Source organism: Gobio gobio (assembly GCF_949357685.1).
Source record: "Gobio gobio genome assembly, chromosome: 6".
Classification (NCBI taxonomy): Eukaryota; Metazoa; Chordata; class Actinopteri; order Cypriniformes; family Gobionidae; genus Gobio; species Gobio gobio.
In genome coordinates, this window is record NC_137102.1 from 55442080 (window position 1) to 55469933 (window position 27854).

The following is a 27854-nucleotide window of genomic DNA, read 5'->3' on the forward strand; positions in this document are numbered from 1 at the left end:
GACTGTCTGTCTGTATCTGACTGTCTGTCTGTATCTCACTCTGACTGTCTGTCTGTATCTGTCTGTCTGTCTGTCTGTATCTGACTGTCTGTCTGTATCTCACTCTGACTGTCTGTCTGTATCTGTCTGTCTGTATCTCACTCTGACTGTCTGTCTGTCTGTCTGTCTGTATCTGACTGCATTGCAATGGCCACCAAGCATAAACTTGATTCAAAGGATCCCCACTACCAAGAGGGGAGACGCATGGCTCTGGAGCTGAAACATGAACACATTCTAGCTGAAGCCAAGGTTAGAGTTTTTGTACACCTCAATCATTTTATAACAAACATAACAAATTAAAGTAAAACATGATGAGGAATATGTAAGAATGATGAGTGCAGAAGATTTAATACAGGTATATTGCATGATGCATCCTGCCATGCTCTGTGACGTGTTAATAAGGGAATATAATAATAATAATAGTATATGCAGTTCCATTCCTCTGAGTTACAGAGACTTGGAGAATCTATTCCAAGGCTCATTTAAGCTGTTCAACACCTTACTAACACACTATGTTGTGTTTTCCCTTCACAAGTTACCTGCCTTTTGGTTACCATACTTTTATCAACATCAGTCGTACAAGAAATATTCACTCCAATACACAGAGAGCAGCTGATGAGAGGAAACGTGTACGAGACCCTCCACACACCTCTAAAAGGGACTCTGTAGGACGTGGTAAGCCGAGGGCGACGCCAAGCCTCCGCTACAGGTTATATCTGGATTATTTGACATTTGTAGGAATTTACTATGACAATGTTGGACCAACTCAAATTAGAACAATGTAATTGTTTATTGAGAGTTTAAAATATTCAAATATCTAAAAAGACATTAAAAAGTAGATAAACCTTTCAGTGACATTATTGTAGAAGACACTACCAAGTACTTAACAAACATATGTCTGATTTCATAAATTGTTTAGTATATAGTTTGAAAAGAAGAACAAGAATAGAGTGTGATAGCCTAACTTGTTCTTATTCTTCTATTACTGTTTTACAGCCACACACCCCACGGTTGATTGCTCCACTTGCTGCAACCTCAACAAAACTAAATCCTCAAGAGGAATTTGGTAATTCACAGTGATGAATTTATGCATGTACAGTATAAAAAAAGTGTTCATTCTAATACTGATCAGTTGACTTTTAATTGTTCCTTATCTACAGTAAATGATCCCTTACCGCTTTATTTTTGGATTTTCTTTACAGAAAAAAATATGGAGAGGCTCTCTGATATTTTGGCGTCATGTTCTTCTGCTGCTCAGCCTCAAAGTAGCTCTGCATCATCATGGTCTTTTCGGCAGCAGAAAGCCTCTGAGCGCTGGAAAGAAGCAAGACCATACCACCTAAAATGCCTTATTTCAAAAGAGGCTGTTGGTCATCCCCTGTGTTGCCTTTGCAACGAGCCTGCTGTTATTAGGTTGGTTTTCATTAATACCAAACTTCAATTACCCAGGGTAGGTTTGCTGAGTGCCCTGCTTTATAGGCTAAGATGCATGTCTTTTGGGATGGGAGAAGACTTAGATACCCAGATGAAAAACACATTAATGAGAAAAGTAAATCTAGGACCTTCTTGCTGTGAGGTGACAGTGCTAAACACTGAGCCACTATGCAATCCTATACAATAAAATCAAACCTAGTAAAAGTGAAATAGCTTAAATAGAGTGTACAGTACTTTATATGAGTTATTAACCTGTAATAATTTATTATATTATAATATTGTTTTATTTTCTCCTTAGGTGCAGAGAGTGTCTTCCTGAGGAGTGGTTCTGTGGGGACTTTGATGTATTGCATCACAAAAAACAGCCACTCCACAACAGGGAATGCGTGATTCGTGTTTTTTTTGAAGCCATTCCTCCGACCACATGCATCATTAAAGGGGAAGATGGATATTGCACCCATGAGCAAGGTACGTTCTCACGAAAGCTTTAATTTTGCTGTTCAATGTGTGTTAGCAGACAGTTATAGATAATCTAAATAATTGGTTTTTCTTCTTTTTGCCAGCTTGCATTTTGCCAACTGTGAAGGTGCCAGACTGCTCCTGTGGAGGCACAAACTTTACTGTGTTACCAGGCAAACCAGTGATTTTAATTACCATCAATGGTAAAAAAAAAAATATATATATATATATATATATATAGTGTGCTGTGGCATTGTGCTTATAATTGCAGAAGTGACAGAACATATGGAATAGCACATGGTATTGTTATTAACTGAAACAAAGACAGATGTTTGTTTGTTTTTTTTTGTCCTCCGCAAAGAAAAAAATTATTAGCATCTTTCCAGCATGATGTCCAATCAACACAGCAGTGTGGAATTTAGTGAATTAGAAAATATAAATGTGGGATTATAGGAACTTGTGCAATGTCTCTCAACCATTCACAATGTGCATAATGAACTAAGTGTTGTAAAATTAAGTATGTGGTAAATGTGTATTATATTTAAAAAAAAATTTTTTTGTTCCAAGGGCGTTTTGACTTGCATCAGCCACTGTATGAATGTCAAACATGCCAGCAGCAGTGGACCCCTGACTTTAAAGACCTCCTAAGAAGTGGATATTGGCCAGCCTCCGTCACCAATTCCACACTTTATACATTGGACCTCTTGAGCTCCCTTCAGGAACTCAAGATCATTTCTCCGGGATTCTCCAGACAAGCCTTCGCAAAGCTGCTGGAACATCGCACTAAGTGTGGAGGAAGAGTAAGTGTAAATGTTATTACCATTTTATATAAAAAAAAATCCATAAGCAGACAATATCAAAATATAATTTAATTCTATATATTGTCCAGTCTGGACCTATCAACGGCGATGCACTGCAGCAAAGCTTCTTAGAGCTTTCGTATGCATCATTTGAGGAAGACCAGCTCTGCTGTAGTGCTCCTTTCACTTGCCCAGCCTGCACGCCGGAAATGTTGGCTGTTTCAGCAGATGGAAACAGAAAGCTATATCGCTTTCGCCGAAACGGAAGGTGATCTTTCTTCCAGTCTTTTTATTGATTTATTTTCTTACTTCATATATTTCATGAATGGAGTTTCTATTTTTCTTTCTTCCTCAGCTCTGATGATCCTGGCTTTTTTGAGGGGCTCTTTGTGGCTGAAGACAGTGCGGTGTCTAGATTTGTCGACACCATACAGAAAGCAGTGAAAAATGCAAGTTGACAAAATAGTTGTTACAATAATAAACGTAACCCCCACTTCAATTACTGTTGACTACCAATTACAAAATCAAATTGAGAGAATAAATGCCATATATTGAATGACGCCATTGTATTGAAATTTGATTTGTCGTGTTTGTTTTGTGTGTCATAGACACAGGGAAGAGGCACATGTGGGGACTCCCAGTGGACAGCAGCGAGGGAAACTTCAAGGAGGGCTTCAAAATTGGATGAAGAGGGGATGGAGGTTGCTGTGTGTCGCCATGGGTTCCTTTTGAAAGCCCTTAATATGTACAGGGGGGAGATATTTGCCTACCCTCTGTACCTTCAAAGGGAGCTCATGTCAGCCAAGGCACAATTCTTCGCAATGGACGTGGCATGCAAATACTGGAGAAAGTTGCTAGTGTCCTTCCTGCTCTTCAGGAACTGACCACTATGAAACCCTTTCTCAGTGTAATGCATGCTCGAGCCCATGCTACTAAGTGTGAGGTGTGTATAATATTTTGGCATCATATGTACATTTGTAATATTTACAAGCACATTAATAATATGAAATATAAGTTAAGCTACACTATATTATCTTGTCTTTTTGCATAACCATTTCTTGCATGGAATGTAATGCCCTTTGATGCAAATTTTGGTTTGTGATATTGGGCTATATAAATAAAATTACATTGAATTTCTTCCACCCTTTACTAACAGATTAATTGGAGTGGCAGGAACCAGGAAGGAGCAGGGACAACCGCTGGTGAGGAGGTGGAGCAAGTGAACAGCTACCTCTCACGTTGTGCCCTGACGACCAAATATATGTCCAAAGCAGGTGATCAGAGTTTGCAATATTCGTGTATACTTTTTTTTAGATTGATCATCATAACCTCATTATTTGCTTTCAACAGCACGGGTGGACATGCTTACACTGCATGCAATAGGGTGGAATGAGAAAAAAAATCTCTCTTTACATCAGGCACTTTCCACGAGATATGTGAAGGTAAGTCTCATATTAATTGTTTTGTGTGTCCTTTTGTTGTGTTTACTTGGCCTGTTGTTAATCATACAAAGTTTTAATCCTGATTATTGTATAACACTGTTCATCAGACTTGTCAGAGACTCAATGATGAGACTGCAAGGCTAGCTGACCTAAAAACAGAGCTAGATTGCACAGATGAAGTGGTGACACAGTGGCTATCTGATGTAAAGGAATGGGCAGCTGGTGGTAAGCATGACCAGATAAAAGAAACAACAAACATCCCTTTCTACAATCTAAATTGTATGTTTGATATTAAAGAGCAGCAGAAAATAGTAGGTGGATCATCATCTAATGTGATGCCACATTTTTCTCAGGTTTATTAGTATATTCCAGTTCCCTGCAGGAAGTGCACATACAAAGTTTAAATAAGTTGGATTAAAAGGTTTTACATAAAATTCAAACAGAGAAACGGTTCTGTGTTGTTTTAACAGTGAATTTGCTTTCACTAAATCTTCTACAGAGACACCTGATACATCTCGTGCCAGTCAAGGCACAACACACAGAGGAATGCAGCAATCAATTGAGGGGCTCTACCTTAGTGTGAGGCACCGGAAGCGAACCCTCTACCGTCAGAATGGTATAACTATATAATATAATAGGTTGATAAATTCAGGCTACTGTATGCATCCTACTCCACCAACATGGAATTAGCTAATAATGTAGTTGCACAGTTCAGCTCAATCATTGAATTCTGTTCTTTAAATGACCAGTCGGTAGGATTTAGTCGTATCTATCAGTGAGGTTTGACGATTGCAACCAGCTTCCCTCACCTCTATCTTTCCAAGCTACGGTAGCCGACGAGAAAATGTGAGAGGTACAATCTAAACCCAGTGTTTGTGTGTCCGTTGTGGGCTACTGTAGGAACATGGAGGTGCAACATAGCGGCCTCCGTGGAAAGGGAACGTATTTAGATAAAAAACTGCCCATTCTAAATTAATTAATGCACAATTATTATTTTCAGGCAATCATGAAAAGTGTGTGTGTGTTGGTTATTCCTGCAAATAGATTCCCCCCAAAATGTTACACACTGGACAATTTGTTTCCCATGTCAGTCTACATTATAATTTTCACATACTTCAATAACTGCAGCTTTGCTTTTAAAATTTTTGGTGCTATAATTTTTTTCTTGTTGAAGAGTTCTGTCAAAAACCTCTGCCTCTGTACTTAATGTCTTTCTAGACAGCAGCAAGTTTCGCCATCGCCTTCGAAGGAAGCTGGCAGAAGACAAAAAACTCCTTCTTCAGGAGATACAGAAATACAATGATCTTGTACTAGACTCTGCAACAACCATTGATGTAGCTGTGGTGGAGCATTCCCTTACTGGAGATAGCACTGTGTCTCAAATATGGCCGTGGGAGGTTCATGGCAGTGGTATGTCTGTTTTTAGATGCTTCCCAGGAATTTATTTACAGTTCTGCTTTATAGAGTATACTGAACTAAGGCATGCATGTTACATATTGAGTGTTGTAATATTAATTTAGTTTAATGGTGTATTTTCAGTTTTCTTATGTATCAATTTGATAAAAAAAGTCAATGTTTGTAGTGATTATCCAAGATTGTCTCATGTATACAACTATAACTGTTATTGATTCTTAGCAAACATTTCAATCAAGAAACGAGTGCACGACCAAGTGATGTTAACAAGGCGACTACATGAGGAAACAAGAGTTTTGGTTTTGGAGATGGCACAACACTGCACGTGGTTGCAGAGCCTGGCAATGGTTCTCAAGAACAAGTTGGCTGAGGAGGGTAAGTTTAATTAAAACCCTGTCCATATAATGTGTTTTAAAAAAACATACAACAAAACACGTCAGTCACAGAACTTGGATGGAGTAGAACGGTTATGGCTCTCTTTGCCGTAGTCCTTTGGGATATACATAAAATGGGGATTAAAGTTGTTACTGTAGCTATGGTAACAAGTCAGTAAGGCTATAAAGATTCACATTTGCTTGAAAGATGTGCAGATTTGTTGTACTATGTCTGTTACTGGAAAGCGGAAATGAACAAAAGAATTTTTGTCCTGATGTGTTACATGGGGTTAGCATAACATCAAGATTAATCTTATTATTATCTCCCCCAGTCAACATAGAAAACCTTGCTGGTCAGCAAGTAACAAAATGTGTTACTTCAGCAAAACTGTAGTGAAGAAGAAAACTGTTAACTTAAAACAGCTATCAGACATATATATGCTGCTTTGGGCCTCCCTCCATAAAGTCACCTCAGTGAGCCATGTTGCTTTAAGTTGTTTTATACAGAAGCTAGCCTGGTCCCATGTCAGCGATACACATAAAAATGGCAATCATCCTGCTATGTAGATTTGAATTGGTGATATCTTTTTACTCCATTTAAGTTATTTGGCCTTTTGAAACAATCTTAAAGGTTGTATCAGTGATTTCAGGCCCAAACATAAATGATCACATTCATCTAATCTTTCCTAATGATCCGCTAGCTGCCCGCCCCATAAGCAAGCCGTCAAAAAAACGCGTCTCTGTAGGCAGCCTAGGCTCTGAGATCTGCACACAAAAACAATTGGGTTCACCAACCACTCAAAACCAAAATAAATAATGTTCCAACCAATCACAGCGGGTGTTGTGAGGTTTTGCACTCGTGCATGGCTGCCTATGACGGCTGCATGCGAAAACCTCACAATACCCACCCCTGTCGGTGATTGGTTGGAACACTATTTATTTTGGTTTTGAGTGGTGGTAAGCGCAATTGTTTTTGTGTGCAGATCTCAGAGCCTAGGCTGCCTACAGAGACGCGTTTTTTTGACGGCTTGCTTATGGGGCGGGCAGCTAGCGGATGTTCTTGTACCAACAGTACAAGACTGCCTTAGGTCCTGAGGCCTCTGTCCTTCTACATGTTGAAGAGGAAGATCAAAGTGGCCTCAGTAGTCCAGACACCAGTGAGGATGAAGAGGAAAACACAATTTAGGTAATTTATATATTATTATGTATGTTTGTTTGTTTGTTTTTTGGAATAATCCCCTGTTAAGGCCATTGCACACTGAGTCCGAAATTTCTGCACGTTAAAAAATAAATACGACCTCACGTTATGTCAATCACGCTTGCACACTGCCTACGAAGCTTTCGTCCATCATAAAAAAAATTTGAAACAGGTTCGATTTTCTAGGTTTTTCGCATGTGTGCAAAGACCTTTACTGATATTCTTATTAATTTATTTGTGTATTTTATTAATGCTTTACACACCTTACTTATTCTAAAACAGCTGAAAATCACCCTCTGATCCTAATTCTTGCTTTTTTGTTTTTCTGTATTTCCCCAGATGGAAGCTGCAGGAAGGACTATGTTGAAGGAAATGGACTTGCCCTAAATCTGTGTATTATTATTATGCTTATTGATTAACCACATCAAAATCTTGTTGAAAATTCAAACTGTATCTTTAGATTTTACAAGCAATTTAGTAAGCACATTGCAGTTCATTGAAAATGCACAAACCTCTCAGTATAGGTGCACCAATCTTATCCAAAAATGTCAACTTTGCATGTATGATATTACCAGATGTAATTACTGGGCTCAAATGATATTAGGGTAGTGTATACTCTTTTAAGAGAGACTCCCATTAATTGTGGTGACCCTGTGACCTTTTCTTTTGCACCAACGTTAGGCCAAACTTTTGACTTGCATACAACAAATGTTATGAACCGATTTCTGTAATTTGCTCAGCAATGAATCATGTCATGTTGACCTTATGACATTCCCTGTAGCACAATCATTAGACCAGAATGTAAAATTGAATATTGTCTAATTGGGCAGATTGCCATGAAATCTTGTAAGCACATGATGACAATTCCTCTATCATCACATTTAGGCCTTAATGTAAAAACTCATTCTTTATTGCATTTCTCAATATTCACTTATTCTGTGGTGCAGCAGCAGTGTCTGTGTCAGTCTATGATATTTTGTTTTTCCCCAGAGGAGGCTGCCTATGGATCACTACTTGATTGAGTGTATATAACTGTTGTGTAACTTTATATCACTGCAAAGATGCATTATAGTGTGTAACAGAAAAATACACCGTTTTTTATTTTACGATTATAATTTATATTGTATATTATTACAGTTGACAGATGACTTTGTTCTGCTGGAGCTTTTTGCAAGTGAACTTAACCTCACAGTCCAATGTTTTAAAATATAGCCTTATGGCTTGTTTGACAAATATGCATTTGGTGTATTTTCACTGGTATTGTTGTGAAAGACAAGAAATAAAGTATTTCCAAAGATGAATATTTTGTTTTTACTTTTTCATACTTTATTGAAAAACAATATTTTATGTTTTTATAGTTGATAAAAAACATCACACTGTGGAATCTTGTTTACAGATAAACTGTTTAACAGTTTAAACTCTGTTTAACATAAAACTGCATTATTAATTACTTTAATGCATGTCTTTTTACTTATTTTCAAACAATCAACCTTGTTTGTAATTAAACAAGATCTATCATAATAAGTAATGTGTATCTGTTAGGTGTATATGTTACAGTTTTCTCGATTGCTGAAACACTATAACTATGGATTTGAACTCAAATTTCAAAAACACAACACTGTTTATCAAAAAGCACACCCTTTCCCCCAAACTATAAACACTACGCCCCAGTTTTGACACATGAGTCAGATTTGTTAAACTTTCACTGAAAAAAAACTTTACACACATTATCCATTTATCATTGCCTACACAATGTTGTAATTTAGAAAGCACTACACAAAGAGTCAAAACTGATCACACAGCAATCATAACCTTCAACAGATCGATGAAACGGATAAGATGAGAGGGGGAGGAGAAAGGGAAAGGGAAAAGAGACAAGCAGTCTCAGATGAGATTTGTGCCAGCTCCCTAGTTGGGGTTATCCCTCTATTCCCACAGCTCTATGTTACAGCTACATGTTATGCTACAGCTAGTTAGGGTTAGGGTTAGGGTTAGGGTAACCCTAACCCTCTGTGGGAACGAAGAGCTGTGGGCACTTAGGGCTCTGGGAACATAGGGCTGTGGTAACACAGGGCTGTGGGAACATAGGCATGCTCCCCCCTGTAGAGACGTGCCATTGAACTTGTTACCAAGCGTACAAATCAGCGTCCATACTTGAAGTTCTTCCAGTTTCCAGAGTAGGGTTGGTTTTAGGGTTATAAAATTGTAGCTTTACTATACTCTCACCTAAAGGATTATTAGGAACACCTGTTCAATTTCTCATTAATGCAATTATCTAATCAACCAATCACATGGCAGTTGCTTCAATGCATTTAGGGGTGTGGTCCTGGTCAAGACAATCTCCTGAACTCCAAACTGAATGTCAGAATGGGAAAGAAAGGTGATTTAAGCAATTTTGAGTGTGGCATGGTTGTTGGTGCCAGACGGGCCGGTCTGAGTATTTCACAATCTGCTCAGTTACTGGGATTTTCACGCACAACCATTTCTAGGGTTTACAAAGAATGGTGTGAAAAGGGAAAAACATCCAGTATGCGGCAGTCCTGTGGGCGAAAATGCCTTGTTGATGCTAGAGGTCAGAGGAGAATGGGCCGACTGATTCAAGCTGATAGAAGAGCAACTTTGACTGAAATAACCACTTGTTACAACCGAGGTATGCAGCAAAGCATTTGTGAAGCCACAACACCGTAACCTTGAGGCGGATGGGCTACAACAGCAGAAGACCCCACCGGGTAAAACTGGAAAAATGTTGCCTGGTCTGATGCCTGGTCTGAAGACCCCACCGGGTAAAACTGGAAAAATGTTGCCTGGTCTGATGAGTCTCGATTTCTGTTGAGACATTCAGATGGTAGAGTCAGAATTTGGCGTAAACAGAATGAGAACATGGATCCATCATGCCTTGTTACCACTGTGCAGGCTGGTGGTGGTGGTGTAATGGTGTGGGGGTGTTTTCTTGGCACACTTTAGGCCCCTTAGTGCCAATTGGGCAACGTTTAAATGCCACGGCCTACCTGAGCATTGTTTCTGACCATGTCCATCCCTTTATGACCACCATGTACCCATCCTCTGATGGCTACTTCCAGCAGGATAATGCACCATGTCACAAAGCTTGAATCATTTCAAATTGGTTTCTTGAACATGACAATGAGTTCACTGTACTAAAATGGCCCCCACAGTCACCAGATCTCAACCCAATAGAGCATCTTTGGGATGTGGTGGAACGGGAGCTTCGTGCCCTGGATGTGCATCCCACAAATCTCCATCAACTGCAAGATGCTATCCTATCAATATGGGCCAACATTTCTAAAGAATGCTTTCAGCACCTTGTTGAATCATCCAGTATATATCCAGAATCATCCACCTTAACAAATGTAACCACACTCCAATTTTTTTATAAAAACTTGAGAGCCCTGATTAAATTATATATGGATAATTCGAAAATCTAAATTTTAATTAAAAAAGAATCCACAAGTTTCACATATAAATATGCTCAATGTAGTCTGTTCCTTTTGTCTCAACCACTTCATCCTCATATTGTTTTGAATTAAATTTATGTATGGAAAAGTAAAAACAAAAATTATCATCTTTTGCAAGTGTTATTGTAGTGTATTTGTGTTCTTTCACAAAAATATAAGTGAAAATATTCCAAATGCTTATTTATTGCTTAATTACTCACTAGAGGCTTAAAGAATGATCAAACAAATTTATTGACAAGGTGCATAACAAATTGAAACTATATAGTTTCATAGGCAATTGGACCACATCAAGACTTCATTCTTTTAAGAGAAATGCATGATATGAAAAGGGATATCCCCTACATGGAGACACTGGTGGTGGTGAAGGGGTGAGTAGCAATGCTGAGATCTAGATGAATGTGGAGCTCTTCTCCTGATGACCACAGTGGAGGGACCTACTGTATGACACGATTGCCTCAAGAGGGTTGAGATGAAAATACATTTGGTTTAAGACATAAAACACCCAGTCAGCTGATGAGTTTGGAGTAGAAGAGAGTGAGAGAGACAATGTAAAAGATATGATATAATGTGAGAGTATAAAGAAGGACAGTCTTATTTTTTTGAACTTCATATTTTAGCTTCCTGTCAAACAAGCCATAAGGTTGTATTTCTTAACAGTGGACTGTGAGGTTAAGTGAACTTGAAAAGCACAGAAAACAGAACATGAAATCAAATTACACGTCAACTGTAAAAAAAATAACAGAGCAATTTATGATCATGAAATATGAAACATGCTTTTGAATAACATCTGAAAAAGAAAATTCAGTTGGATTAAGTACATTTCTAGTACATTCCCTTTCGAGATTAAACTCCAGGTCATATTCTTGGAGATGTTCCCCTTTTCATTACTACAGAAAGATGAGATATGACTTCAAATGCAGCACAGAAACAATTTAATAAATAGGCTGAAACCAAAATGGGGTTCAAAACATACATTTTATTTATTTTCATTATTTTGGAGTGAATCCTTTGGCTGCCAGGAATGGGCCCACTGCTCACCACTAAAAACAGAAGGGATTTTTTTTATGTTACTGGTTGGGGTTTCCAATAAACGTAAAATATTACCGAACATGTCTTTTATAAGTATAAGTTTCATTTTCCGTCTATGAAGGACCACCACCTTCATGCATGCATTAATGGTGGTGGTCCTTCATAGATGGAAAATGAAACTTATACTTATAAAAGACATGTTCGGTAATGATGTGTGCTTTACACTTGTTTAAAAGGCTTGTTTAAGCTGAAACAGAACAGATTAATAAAAAAATGTTAGCAAAAAAAAAAAAAGTTTAATTAAATAAATAATGAATGCATTAATTCATAAAGCAGAAGAACAGAATAATACATACCATACTGGACAGGGCTCCCAGTCAACCAGCATTTCTGCTTTGCCCTAATGTAAGAAAAGACAAAAAATAAAATCCATTCTTAGCATAAGGCTATTATGTCTGATTATAGGCATTGAGTTTCACTGATTTTCAGAAGACACTCCTTCATAAACTGTAATTCAAAAAGACTAAATACATAAAAAGTATCTACCTAACAATTATGGCATGTATAATATATGTATTTGCCAAAACACACGGAAGTTTCTAAATCTTATATTACACTCTGCATACTGCCTACACTCTGCAGTTTCTTTATGACTGTCTAACCTTTCTCACTCTTTCTCTTAATACCCTCCTGATAGGGAAAGCCTCTAGGCGAGTGTGGTAGGAGCAATCTGTGAACATCAAAAACACATTTCAAATATTTTTTAGATAGTTAGATTAGAAACAAAATAAACACAACTATGAATACTTAAGTAGTGACCAGACTTGCAAGGATGACAAGTGATGTTTATCACTAATCAAAACATGTATCATGGAACCAAATTACTCTCGGTTCCAATGTGGTATGCTTGCTTGAATAACCATACTACTGCTAAGCCACAGCTCACAACTAAGAACACTGCTGCTACTTCTACTACTTGGCAATGCATTTTGGTCAAATTTGACAAATTAAGCCTGTTGGATTTTATAGCTTGTCAATTGTAATAATCTCAATAACACTAATTCCTATTCTATAGGCTATCTATTATGAATAATCATGGTTACGTGTGCTACGCTGGACTAGATGGACTGGTCATGACATTTACATACAGTATTGTTGCCCTGTTGTTGATTTGACTGCATGTATTGTAAATATTGTATTTATTTGTAAGTCACTTTGGATAAAAGCGTTTGCTAAATAATTCATTAAAAGGTTAGTTCACCCAAAAATGAAAATTCTGTCATTAATTACTCACCCTCATGTCGTTCGACACCCGTAAGACCTCCGTTCACATTCGGAACACAAATGAAGATATTTTTGTTGAAAGCTGATGGCTGAGAAAGGCTTCAGATAGGCCTCCATTGGCATTCAGTACATTTACACTCCCAAGACGCATAAAAGGCACTTAAAACGTCGTTACAAAGTCCATCTCACCACAGTGGCTCTACAATAATTTTACGATGCGACGACAATAGTTTTTGTGCGCAAAAAAAAATCAAAATAACACCTTTATCCAACTTGTTCTTGTCTTCCGTGTGTGCCTCCACGACGCATGTGCGAGAATATGACGCAGATCCGGCGCTCGGACACATGACCCAGAAGCGATTTGTTGACAAGCTGAGGAAGACGCGCGTGTCTAAGCTGTTGAATTCTACATTGATCGTGCTTTAGGTCTCGGCGTAGTTCTCAAAATGGGGCTTAAGTGTGCATTTCATTGATTCCCGAACGCTGGCGCTACGTCATATTCTCGCACATGCGTCGTGGAGGCACACACGGAAGACAATAACAAGTTGGATAAAGGTGTTATTTTGATTTTTTTTGCGCACAAAAACTATTGTCGTCGCATCGTAAAATTATTATAGAGTCACTGTTGTGAGATGGACTTTGTAACGACGTTTTAAGTGCCTTTTATGGGTCTTGGGAGTGTAAATGTACTGAATGCCAATGGAGGCCTATCTGAAGCCTTTCTCAGCCATCAGCTTTCAACAAAAATATCTTCATTTGTGTTCCGAATATGAACGGAGGTCTTACGGGTGTCCAACGACATAAGGGTGAGTAATTAATGACAGAATTTTCATTTTTGGGTGAACTAACCCTTTAAATAAATAAAATTGTGACTACCGGAAATTGTCTGTTGTAGTAGTTAAAAAAAATAAGCAATTGAACTAAAGCGAATTAACAGGGGTTAAGTTGCAATGTTTAGCAAAGTATGAATCATTGCATTTACATGCACTTACTCTTTTGTGGCCTTTTCCTTTCAGGCATATGCCTTGGTCCCCCTGTGGGATATAAGATTACAGTCCAGTCATATTTCCACTCAGAAAACAAAACAAAACAAAACACATTTACAATAATTAGACAAAATGCACTTTGTAATGTCTTTTCAACATAAATATGTGTCCCTGGTGTGTCTAGACACCCCTGAAATATGAGAAAAGACCATCCTCTCAGTTAATGTGTGTGCAAACACGCTGTTTAATTTGGCTCCAGATTTTACATCACATGCAGGCTCATTGGAAAATAGTAATCATTGTAGGCTTTTAGAATACTCCATCTAAAAGGACCTGTTTCAGACAGGGTCTGCATAAAGGACCAGTTTAAGATAAATAAGGACTTTTTTAGGATCATGCAAAGCTACTCTAGTGGAGTATCAGAATAAAAATATAGAACTGGAAATTAGCATAATAGGTCCCCTTTAAATTCTATTTAAGTAATTAATTTACTTATTAGAGAATCTGCTTGACTAATGAGTTTCATAGTTACCAAGCTATGGTAACAGTTATCAGAACCACCAATAATTATCCTAATAATAATAATAATAATAATTCATTACATTTATATAGCGCTTTTCTGGGTACTCAAAGCGCTTTACATTGAAGGGGGGGATCTCCTCAACCCCCAACAATGTGCAGCATCCACCTGGATGATGTGACGGCAGACATATTGCGCCAGAACGCCCACCATACACCAGCTTACTGGTGAAGAGGAGACAGTGATGAAGCCAATCAGTATATGGGGGTGATTAGGAGGCCATGATGGACAGGGGCCAATGGGCAAATTTGGCCAGGATGCTGGGGTTACACCCCTACACCCCACCGCACCCTACTTTTTCGAAGGACACCCTGGGATTTTTAATGACCACAGAGAGTCGGGACCTCAATTTAACATCTCATCCGAAGGACGGACAAACATTATTTACATACCTGACTTCTTTTTTTTCCGACTTGCGACTGTGCCCCTTGCTGACCCTGTGAAGACAGCTGCGGGTTTGGAGAAAGAAAATTACTCATATACCAAATAAATCTTTAACTTATTATTTAAAATTCTTGAAGATCACAACATCGCTCAAGTGTGGCAGTACATGTATTAATAGGTGTAAAGTACATGCATTCTTATTGCGATTGAATTAAGGTTGCTCCATTAACTCTACGTGTTTCATTTTCTCATTTATGTCCATCCTGTTTGTGATTATCCTAATTTGTTTCAACAAGCGCCGATCCTGCGCTGACTTGTTCAGGGAACGCAAGGGGTGGGAGAATGGTTAAGTTAAGTGTTCATGGGAGACTGACATTGCCAATTATTTGGAATATTTGAATAATCCTAATATCTTTAATAATAAAATTTGGCCTAGTAATTTCAGCATTTGATTAGTAGTACTTATTTTACTTTTAGATTTATATTAGACTCACAAAATTTCTTCCAACAGCCCTAGCACAGAATCAGATAGACCTATCATCTATCTAATTATGTAATATCAGATCAACTTTGTTGATTATCCATTGAAAATGAGAACCCTGTAGGTGATGATACACAGGGCAACTTTTTGAGCAATGTTGCCGTCAACGGGCAACCAGATGAGACACAGGGCCCACAACCCATCTAAATTATCCAGATAGAAATGTGTTGCCCATTTTCAATGTGAAAGTGCCCATGGAACAATCGCTCAGCAAGATTGCCCAGCAAAATTGCTCAAAAAGTTGCCCTGTGTATCATCACCTAGTGAGTTTTACTTTATCTAGCAGCAAAAAAGTTATAGCATGGTGTGTTTGAGTTCATTTAATTGAAAAGAGCCCTAACCTGCATCAAGCTCTATGGGGGAAAAACACTGGAAGTCAAGTAAAGTTAAGGTAACCCATGGGTCAAACACTTTTGGCCTTTACAAATATAAACTGTAACTCTTTAAATTTGTTCTTATTACCTTGCCCCTCCGTGGATTCCGCCTGCTCCACTTGCCCCTCCGTGGATTCCGCCTGCTCCACTTGCCCCTCCGTGGATTCCGCCTGCTCCACTTGCCCCTCCGTGGATTCCGCCTGCTCCACTTGCCCCTCCGTGGATTCCGCCTGCTCCACTTGCCCCTCCGTGGATTCCGCCTGCTCCACTTGCCCCTCCGTGGATTCCGCCTGCTCCACTTGCCCCTCCGTGGATTCCGCCTGCTCCACTTGCCCCTCCGTGGATTCCGCCTGCTCCACTTGCCCCTCCGTGGATTCCGCCTGCTCCACTTGCCCCTCCGTGGATTCCGCCTGCTCCACTTGCCCCTCTGTGGATTCTGGCTGCTCCACTTGCCCCTCCGTGGATTCCGCCTGCTCCACTTGCCCCTCCGTGGATTCTGGCTGCTCCACTTGCCCCTCCGTGGATTCTGGCTGCTCCACTTGCCCCTCTGTGGGGCTCGCCTCGCAGGGTGTGAGCTGCAGAGTAATCAGATGATCCTCATTGCCACTGGAATCCTGGGTCCATCCTGTGCAAGTTAACAAGTGTTGTGTTTTGCTTATTTAAAACATAGAGGTTAACCATAAGCTTGATCTGTACCTGTTTTAACTGTTAGGTAAATGTGTTTGAATAATATATACCAAATTCTCCCCAACCAGATTTGAAGGCACTTTTGATTGCAGGAGAACTATTGAGAGTCTACTGGATGTATTAGATATCTGTAATATATTTGATTGATTTTCTATGACGATAACCAATACAATATATCTTTAAGTCAGGAAAATAAAACCCAGAGTGCTCATAATATCATTTGAAAAAATGACAAGTATAATGTTTGTTTACAGTCTGGGTCAAACTATTCAGTTAAGACTAGACTGTGTGTGCTAAAAAACTTTGGGCTTTATGCCTCAAAGTTAGTAGCAGTGTAAGTTTGTGGTGTATCCAGCAAAAATTTGATGGTTTTCTTTTTCTCTGTGTAATTTCCGTTAATGATCTACATTTTAGCACTGTCCTCGATATTGTTTCAATGAGTATATATAGATTCATCATCATTTGATTCATTGACCCAGTGACCAAAACGGGTCTTTGCAAATGTAATGTGTTCAATTAGTATGTCACTACAAAAAATGCTGTGGTCACTCAGTGTGCCTAAACATTAAAAATATTATTGTATGTGGGCTGAAAACAGAAATGAAATATGGCTCCTACAAAAACATACCACACATATGCTTGAATGCACTTAACTCTGGGTGCCAAATCCCATTGTAGACCAGTGTGCTGCATGCTATTAATACAAACAGGGCTCAATACACTTAGAATCTACATGTCTACATCTGCAGTTGCAGTTGTTTTAAAACAGTTTACTTCAATTCCCATAATCAATTACCAAGTGTGAATTTTTGTTTTTCTACCCATTTGCGTCTACATTAAATGTGTTGGTAGAGACGTCACATAGAGTAGACTATGATCATACAAGCATTCAGCAGCAGAAAAAAAGAATGACTGAATTTAAGTTTTAGAGGTGAGCCATTCCTTTAAGATTTAAACATTAATAAAATATTTTGCATTCTCAACACAAGTTGTGAACTGTGACTTTAAGATACAGTGCATGCATCTCACCTTCACAAAGGTATTCATAAAATGAACCTATCTTCTGTAGGTAGTCCTGGGCAAAGGTGGATAGTGTACAGCGAGGCGTTAATATTTCGCATATTTTTGTTCTCCTTTCCTAGTAGCAGAACAGGTTTGTAGCCAATGGCATGGAGTTTCTCAAGCTGCAATGACAAAATTGTGTGTTTGCTGTTTAAAGTAATAGAAAAACAACATAAAAAATAACTAAGAATATTAATTAATTAAAAAATATATAACATTATTAATGACAGCATCCAGGTTACTGCCATTCAGGATTTTGAACCTAATGGTGAGTTTAGCTTTATGTGCAAACAGGAAAGGCTCATACAATAGAAGCAAAAAACAACTCTATATAGAAAAACAGTAAAAAGATGAACCTGACACCATGAGGGTACCCTTTATATAACTTTATATAAATATTTATTTTCGTAACATTAGTAGCTCGGGTTTGGCATCTACATTGATAAGATTATGTAACCATTGTGCAACTGGACAATGACAATCTAAAGATTTATTAAAAATAAAGGCAGAACCTTAGTGATTACTTGACCAAATGGGTGAATGCTGCACATATTTACAGTTGACGCATTCACATTTTAAAGTGCTTTGAGTAGTACAATATGAATGCAGTTCATGTGTTATTTCTCATCCACTCGATAAGAAAGTTTGATTATTAAATTGCATCTGTAATTCCGTCATAATGCATGCCTGTATTTGTTATGAACTTAAGAATTCCTGAGTTTCAATTATATTTGCTGTGTGTTCAAATTTTGCTCTGGTAGATAATTTAGGTGTGTGATGTATTACGGTGAAGATGTGATAACTTTATGGTTGTATTACCACCACTAAAATAAAAACTACAAATCACAATTACGTGTGCCTTCAAAGTTGATAGTTAAATTATACTTTTAAATAGATTCTGATGACACAGGGAGGACAAAATATCATTGGAAAAAAAAAAATTCAAATGTATCTATATTGGCAAAAAATAATGCTTTTCTGACCTTGCGACTGGCATGCTCAATAACAAATGGTACCACTGAATGTACTTCCTAGATGATCTGGACAGTTTACTGTCATGTATGAAATTGTACGTACCATGATATTGGCTTCATCCTTGATGGATGCAGTGTTGTGTTTTTCTTACGACCAGCCACCCATTCCTCTCGCTTCTCATCAAACCTCTGAAGCTTCTTCTTGAGGCGCTGCTTCAGAGGCTGCTCCTTTTTACAATGCGAGCAGATTTTTTGAGCGCAAAATATTATCCCCTGACAAAAGGGGCAGATCTTTTTTGTAGACCCCCCTGGCATTATAACAAAAGACAGACAGACAGACAGACAGACAGTCAGATACAGACAGACAGGCTGACAAAAGATGGGTAAGACAGACAAGTAGACAAAAGACAGACAGGGAGGAAAGAAAGAGCAATAGATAAAGACCGTGAGATAGATAAAGATTGAAGAGATGGACAGAAATATAGATAGTGAGAACAGAGAGGATGTAAGATATAGAAAATAATGAAGAGATGGCTCTTAAAAGTGCCTTTGGGTTTTAAAAAGCAGTTTCAGATATGTTTGACAGATGTTTGACAGGATCTGCAGGGAGAATCAAATTAATAAATTAAATTAATTATGTAGTGTTATGTTGATATAAGATTTAAAGTGTACCCTAATAGTGAGTGATTCCCATTTTCTTATAAATGCTTAGGATAAATAAATACAGATCACGTTCTTATTTCCTGTGCTACTGTTAAAAGTCACGTAACATTTTTTTTAATTAATTTGTATTAATATATATAGGCCTACATATATATCTAGAACCTATATCTAGGCCTAGAACATGTTTTTTTATAAACTCGTAATTGTATTAATTTTGGACGTGTAAATAATGCTCATGAATTCATCTTGCTTATTAGACTGTTGTAAGCGACTTACCGTGGTGGAATCGCGCTGGGCAATGGTTTCTGCGATGGTCGCACACAGTGACGTGTTGCACAAAATTGCGCCAAAATATCAATCATAATTAAAAAGTACAGTCTTAATATTTTATATCCGTGCTCAATTTTAAAGGGGTCAGCATAAATGTCCAAGTGAAGGAAAAACGAGTATGTAGCCGTTACATTTAAACACATATCACTTCCCAGAATGCATCCATCTCTTTGCCAAAGGATATGTCCATATAAAGTAATAAACATTTTTTCAGTAGGCTATATAATTAATTTATTACAACTTCATAATCAGTATTGAGATGAAAGTTATATAAAAGTAGGCTATTATTTATTTCTTTTCGTTTTTTGGCGCAAAAAAACAACAAAGTAGGCTCACTATTGCAAATTGAAATACCATCGACAATTATAAAATATCCCACAATAAATTAAGGCATGTTTTAAGCCTACAGCAGATGTGCAGTCCTGCAATTATGTCGTTTTAATGTATTCCGAAATTATATTAAAAAGAGAGGAAAAATCGTGATATTACCGAATGAGAAAAGGGTTTCAGCTAGCTACCCTCAACGTCGGCTTATGGACGTGAGGGGGAAATTACCACAATATGTGATCGAAAATTATCAAATATAATGATGAATGTTTTAAGCATATAGAAAATATACCGTCCTGAAATTATGTAATTTTAATGTATAAAATTAAATAAAAAAGAGAGGAAAAAGAGTTAGTGTTAGAAAAATAATCAAAGTTCAAAATTCAAAGATGAGGGATTTGCACTCAAATCTATCGGACGACCCTCTCCGTTGTCAAGTGACGAATAGGGGTGAGACCGTGTTGCAAAGAAAGACGTGCAGGCACGGAAAATACGTCCCTTTGAAATACATTAGATTGAAAGTCGTGCTGAGTGACACGAAAAAAAGAAGAAAATTCGTGCTAGAGGACACGAACCAATTCGTGTTGAGTAGCCTACCGAATATAAAGCAATACAACAAGGATTAAAATCTCCTGATTAAATGTTGAGTAATGTAGCCCTTAAAGTTTACAAAATGAATAACAATTGTAAAAAAAAAAATAGTGTGCTCTCGGAAGAAAGACATGGTGCAGGCACGAAAAATACGTCCCGTTGAAATACATTAGATTGAAAGTCGTGCTGAGTGACACGAAAAAATGGGGAAATTCGTGTCAATGAACACGAATCAATAGATTAAATTTCGTGACTATGTCACGAACTGCCGTGAATAATAACATCAATTTTCATCATTGTCATACCACGCTAAAGGAATAATACACAAATGTCCTTCAGTCTTTCAGTCAAGATTAAGTTCCAAGTCCTTAAACACAGACACTGTTCTCGTAGCTTTTACGCTTTTAGAAAACTCAATGGATACAAAATACATCTCAAGTTTAAATCTTTAAAAAAAAATTACATTTATTAATGTGGTATTTGGCTAACAGGAAAATAAGATTGACAAAATAAATATAATTTTTCACCTTAATCAAAACCAAAAATTACATTTTTATGAATTAATTAATATTAGGATCAATCTTTGATAAAATCACAAATATCAAACCAAAATGTCACTGATGTGTGAGAGCAATTCCAAAATAAATGTAAAGTAGATTAAAGTTTCTCTAAACAGAAAGAACTGAGGGTATTAATGTCATTTTAAGTCTTTTGAGAGAGCACTTATCTGGATAAAACCTATGAATTAATTTAACAGTAATTTATCTCATTTTGTTGGTTATCAGATTAAAGTCACTGATATGCAAAAACACACATGAGGTCGCGTGAGCGAGTGCACATCCAATGTCAACACATTTATTGAACAGTTACAATATGTATGCACACAACAGTTAACGTAAATATTATTATTATAATCCGTGAATGCTTCGTGTCCAAAATCTTCATCATTATAGCTCATAAACGTTAATGGAGCAAAACCTCGCAAGGCACTTCCAGTCTAACCCATAGTCACTGCTTCTGTCCAAAATGCGTCCAAAAATGCTCAAGGGAGAATAAATCGGACATCATCTTATTATAAACTCTAGATTTACATTTATTTTGGAATTGCTCTCACACATCAGTGACATTTTGGTCGAGGGGTGAAGAAATTAAAATTAATAAACGAGCCCAAAACAAAACGAAAAAGCCCATTATATGATTTTACTAATGAAGGAACGGGTGATGACGTTCATGATGTATAATGATCATAAGCACCATCTCTCAGTGTTTATGAACACATATCATTTAAGTTTATTAAGAGTTAAATGTATCTGCGATGTCATGTGACGATTCGGACTTAAATATTACGGTTAGGAATAATGTATGGTAATAAAACAAAATCATACATCGAAATAAAATAGGCCTAAACTTTATGAATAAAATAAAACTTCAAAGTTTGACTTCAATGGACGGCAAACAAGTATGTAGTTTGCCCCGCTATTTTAAATAGCCTACATACATTTCTAAATTTTAGGTAAATTAAATAGAGTCCCAATCAAAGAAATAGGCTACATTTAAATCAAATGTCTATATTTTGAATTGAAGGGGTGTCATTTGCAACTGTGAATTCATTAATTGTACTCGGTTTTCTTATGATGAACAATTAAGGCTTTGAAAATGATAAATTCCAGGAATTATAAAACAAGTACAAAACCGAGAGCGTAACTGCACTCACGCACGCGACGTTATTTGTGTTTTTGCGTGCGTGCATATGAGCGTGCTCATATGAGTTGCTATAGCGACGCATCCTGTGAATATGAACTTTAAATATAAACAGTAGAATCCGTCGCTGTTTGTTGGTTGAGCGGAGGCGAGACACCGACACGGTTGCAGATTGTTTCCTGTGCAAATCTCGAGATTTTGAGGCTGTTTGAAAGAGTTTTGAGGAGGCTTTTATTCTAGAAGGAGATCGGAAGATATTTTCTTTCCATCGACTTTTATTTTTTGAAAGAGTTCATATTATTTCTGATTACAATTTTATTTTATTGTAATTTTCGACGGAGTTTGGAGTTTTATTTCGTTTTTTTATTTGATTTGATTATTTTTGGGGGGGAGGGGTATTTCTGAAGAAGGTTGTATTATATTCTCTTTTTTTGTATTGTATTTTGTATTGTTTCTATTACAGGTTGGAGGACGATGTCGATGTCGATGGCTCTCATGGGTGAAAGAAGAGGTGAGTGTTTATTTTTGTTTCTGTATTTGTTGATTGGTTTGGGTTATGGTATAATCGAAGAGTAGAGAAGCCCAAGAGGCGAAACTCTGTTGTGTTATGGGTAACAGTCTGTAGATGGCGCTGCTGAGGCGCGGCCGCCATTATTGACTGAAAGCTGCTGAAATCGTTAGCGCGCCAGTCACAACTGTGAAGATGAATATAAGTTTTGTCAAAACGCAAGCAGTGTTCTGCAATAAATTGCAAAAATTATACACAAATGCACACACAATAGATGGTGGTCTCTAATTAATTACTGAGATCTTATGACACCACTTCCATTTTAGTCTTGTTTATAGTTCATGTGTGCACTTGCTAGATTGCACATCTTTTTTGTACCTTTCCGCCTGTAATAGGACATTCACAGATTGATTTTGTTTTTGTTCTTGCCATTGAAACGTTCACTGTGTGCACTTTCACTGAAGATGTTGAAAAACAAGTTGTTAATATTTTTGGGATATTCTATGGAAAAGAAATTTCTTTAGAAATGTTCATTTATTATTTTATGACTTAATTTATTTTTCCAAATCATATATATGGTGATGTTCACTATTATCAAAATCAACATTTGAATAAATATCTTATTACTGTGTGTCTGCCTATATATGATTTCATGAATTTCTGTTATTCATAAAACAAGGAAAATGCATAATAGAACATAAATATTGATAGATAAAAGGTTTGCAGTAATTTTATAATTGTATCTTTGCAAACCGTAAGTGGTAGGCTAATGAAGCCGAATCGGTGGGGCATACCCTTACGAAAAAGTACTACAGGAATCTTATAGTATTTTGGGACAAAATATTATAGTAATCTTATAGGAATACTGTAGTAATTTGGGACATACTATAGAAGTACTTCTATAGCAGCTTTAAATTATTATAGAGGTATTACAGAACATCACAGAAGTATGTAATGTTCTGTAATGCCTCTAATATCCTAGAGCCGCTATAGTATTTCTATAGTAGTCTTATAGTACTATAGTAATATTTTGTCCCAAAATACTATTTTCCTAAGGATAATTAGGCCATTCATAACCAGCACATAGACGTAACATTTTCTGTCATTTAACGTCGGTCATCCTCATTAATGTATTTGAAATTGTTTTCATATTTAGATATGACGGCCAGAAAAAATTATGTTATGTTAAGTTTTTGTTATGTTAAGTTGGTTCAGTGCCATTGACTTCCATTATTTTTCGGCGTTTTCCTTCAGTTTTCAGTCCATAATGGCGGCCGTCATGGGGCAACGGTTGCTATGGAGCGTTCTATTGAGTTTCGCCTCTTGGGCTTCTGTACTCTTTGGTGTGATGTTGTACAATAATTGACTAAATTAATGTGAAGAAACTTGTGCGAGGTAACCACATGTGATCCCTAAATTTCCCGGGCTAAGTGATCACATGTATTTGATTCCTTGCATATGAAATAAACTTGAGTTACTCAAAGAACAATTTGTAATTGATTATTATTAAAATATGACTAATTATTTGATGTGAAATATTCCAGCTCCAGGCCGCTGCAGATCCAGCAGAGCTGCTTCCAGTCAGTCGGCTGGTCAGGAGGTTTGGATCCTCAGTTCGGATGACCACGAGGATCCGCTGCTACACCCGACACTGAGCCAGGAACTAGTAGGATATTTTGCCCCCCTGCCTTCTGATTTGGCTGTGTCTGTGTCCACAGGTCCGGCTGACAGGAAGAGGAAGTGGCAGAGCGGGAGCCGGGAGGAACCAGACGATGGAAGTCCATCCACTTCATTTAAAACACCTGCGAAACGCTCTCGCAAAGGTCAGAATAGACTTATATTAAAAAATGTATGGCTCAGTTAATCAATTATTTGTCATTAACATAGAAAGTTGAAAAAATAAAGTAACAATTTGTTGTAACCACTGACATTAATTATTCATAATATTAAAACACAGTTTCTAATACTTTAAATATTCCAGCTCCAGGCCGCTGCAGATCCAGCAGAGCTGCTTCCAGTCAGGAGGTTTGGATCATCAGTTCGGAAGACCACGATCACGAGCCGCTGCCAGACCCCACCCCGACACTGGGCCAGGAACTACCAGGATATTTTGCCCCCCTGCCTTCTGATTTGGCTGTGTCTGTGTCCACAGGTCCGGCTGACAGGAAGAGGAAGGGGCAGAGCGGGAGCCGGGAGGAACCAGATGATGGAAGTCCATCCACTTCATTTAAAACACCTGCGAAACGTTCTCGCAAAGGTCAGAATAGACTTATATTAAAAAGTTATGGCTCAATTATTAAATGATTTGTCATTAAAAAATATTCCTCAGCTGTTTGATGTAAGGACTGCATTAAAGTTATGTCTTTGTACAGCTTTAGAGACTGCAACATGTTTTCTCTTAAGACGTTTCTTTGATCGTATGTTTTGCAGAAGCATATGCGAAGGGCCGTTTGCTGGGAAAGGGCGGATTCGGCGCCGTGTATGCTGGGATACGCAGGTCTGACGGACTGCCAGTAAGACATTTTCTTCCCTCATTTGTTCAGACAGCCTTTATAAATGTTGATATCAGTAAATTCAGGTGTGATTTACTGTGGCTTATCGTCTACAGGTGGCCATCAAGTACGTCTCTAAGGACAGGGCCCTAAAGATGCTGAAAGATGTAAGTTCCAGCGTGAATCTGTTGTTCTGTTTCCTCCGTTTCGCTCAGCGCTGGATATAATGGAGCATTTGTCCCTGCAGGAAGGTCAGGGTCTGCTGCCTCTGGAGGTGGCATTGATGGCCCGGGTCAATTCGGCTCCCGCCTGCCCCAACGTCCTGCAGCTCGTGGAGTGGTTTGAGCGTGACACCCGCTACAGCCTGATCCTGGAACGGCCAGTTCCCTGCCAAGATCTGCAGAGTTTCTGCGAGGAGAACGGCTGTCTGGATGAGAGCTTGGCCAAGAAAGTGCTGGTGCAGCTGATCTCCGCTCTGAAGCACTGCGAGAGCCGCGGAGTCCTGCACCGGGACGTCAAGCCAGAGAACCTGCTCATCTCCACAGCTTCACACCACATCAAGCTGCTGGACTTCGGTTGTGGAGCGCTGATGAAGGACTCGGCCTACACGTCTTTTGCAGGTGGGTTTGTGTTACAGGAGGAAACGCTCTGTGGATGTTTGTGAACTTTTGGTGAGAGAATTAGTTTGGACCGGAGTTTATTCAGTGGATGTTTCTGGTCTTCTTGTGTCTCTCAGGTACTCTCGAATACGCCCCTCCTGAGTGGTTTAATCAGCGCCGCTATCATGCAGGACCGGCTACTGTTTGGTCTGTGGGGGTGACGCTCTATAACATCCTGTGCTTCCCCTTCATAGCCGCAGACAGAATCTCCTTTAGAAGCAGACTGATCTTCCCTAGAGAGCTGTCTACAGGCAAGAGATAGCAAACATTCAGAGGTAGAAACCCAGGATGAGTTTGTTGGTTTGTGTTTCTGAAGACTGTGTTGTGTGTAACAGAGTGCCATCAGTTGATCAGCTGGTGTCTCAGGTACGCGGCGGCAGACCGTCCCACTTTAGACGACATTGAGGTCCATCCCTGGTTGCAGTGAACAGGTGACCAGTGACATTACACTTATCTGAATCACAGCATTCATGGCTTGGATTGTATTGTTAGGATAGTGTAGATAAACGGTTTTGATTATGTGTTTAGGGTGAGCAGGAGTGACACCGGAACTGCAGAGAGCTTCCTGATCACCTACAGAAGTGGACCATCAACTACAGTTTACATCCTCTGCTCCCACTGATCTACACAAATATAGACACACTGTATTTGTCATAAATATAGATCAGTGTCTGCTGCGCTCTGTGAAGCTGTGTAGACGCTGGAGGAGCTGAACACGCAGCGCCAGCTGAAACCAGAGCCCAATGGGCCAGAGATCTGCTATTCCAGAGTAGCAAAACACGTAGTTTGTACCTCAATAGACCAAAGGGGAAAAAACACTGGGACAGAGCGCAGGGCTGCATTTCCCGATAACGTTGTCTCTTAGCGCGCTACGAAGACTCTAAAGGTATAACTTAACTAAAGGTATCCCATTTCTAGGCGTGCCCCGAACTATATCTTAGGAGGTTGCTTAAGGTTTACCTTCTTAAGTGCGGCGTCAGCAGGTGCTGAATTAGTTTATCAATGACTCAAAAATAGATGAATCACTCTATGCAGGGGCTGTTTAACTGCGTTATGTGAGACAGCGGTGTTCTTTATAATAGAAGCACTTCAGAAATTGTTGAAATTGCATTTATCAGGACTCGTGAGATCTTATAAATATAATCCAAATTGCAAACTAAATTCAAAACCGTGGATAATTTATATAATTTTGAAATGATTGTGCGAACCTGCAACCTCTTATGCCCAAAGGTATCATGCATCAACCCACTAACGGGCAGTATGCCATTTATATTATCATAATATATTTTACCATAGTCTTCATCACAAGCAGAGTTGATTGCCCGCATAACATTATTGGTGTAAATCACTAATTTCGGTTATTGGATGACCTACTCAATAAAGGCGCAACACGCAAAACATAATCAACAGCTATAGCGGAGAAAAAAGAAAGAAAGAGAAGAGTGGCGGCAGCTGAATTTCGGGGCTGCTCCGTTGAGTTTGTCTTGAAAAAGTCGGACCAACAAGATCTAAAAGCTGCTGAATTTGCTGTCGTGGCAGGCAAAATTAATTTTGAATTGCAGCTTTGGACAGGGTAGCCAGGGGACTAAAGTTTTCACGGATGAAATAGTGCACATAGAAATGGCTCCGCGGACGGCGCCGTCTTTGATTTAGCACAAATATTCGCTGTATCGCTGCCATAGTTTGACCAAACTCCCCTCCACAATCATTCCCTTTAAATAGACTCCATAATGGTTTGCCAGCTGATGAACCTTTGGATAATATAATTAAAAAGCTAACAACCATTAGTGTAATGACAATTTTAATCCTTGCATAAAAACAAACAATTAAATTAGCCTAATTGAACACTGGGTGTACAGTATATTACAACTTCAGAATTATATTCATATGGACTGACATGTAAAGAAGCTTTTTGCACAGTGGTGGCCACCAGTGGAATGAACTGTCAATAATGATAAGGTATAGCTAAGAGTGATTCAGACCAACCTTACGAAAGTAGGACTTACAGAAGGTATCCTTAACTAAGATCGTTTCAGGAAACACGTATTAA

General features: G+C 38.3%; 2 protein-coding genes across 2 annotated transcripts; both read left to right on the forward strand.

Moving 5' to 3' along the window:
* Positions 1-186: 186 nt before the first annotated feature.
* On the forward strand, positions 187-3932 carry LOC307128594 (uncharacterized protein; the record flags this gene model as incomplete). Its single annotated transcript, XM_079820508.1, has 9 exons — positions 187-288; positions 1036-1105; positions 1882-1941; positions 2037-2135; positions 2500-2732; positions 2822-3000; positions 3088-3181; positions 3341-3675; positions 3889-3932. 8 exons carry the CDS (start codon positions 187-189, stop codon positions 3614-3616), a joined length of 1113 nt encoding a protein of 370 aa, XP_079676634.1. The 3' UTR covers positions 3617-3675; positions 3889-3932.
* On the forward strand, positions 3622-26231 carry LOC307128595 (aurora kinase A-like; the record flags this gene model as incomplete). Its single annotated transcript, XM_079820509.1, has 12 exons — positions 3622-3675; positions 4282-4399; positions 4674-4790; positions 5393-5584; positions 5810-5962; positions 22609-22656; positions 24198-24476; positions 25084-25166; positions 25262-25312; positions 25393-25765; positions 25882-26055; positions 26140-26231. The coding sequence occupies 12 exons, from the start codon at positions 3622-3624 to the stop codon at positions 26229-26231; spliced, it is 1734 nt and encodes a 577-aa protein (XP_079676635.1).
* Positions 26232-27854: the final 1623 nt, after the last annotated feature.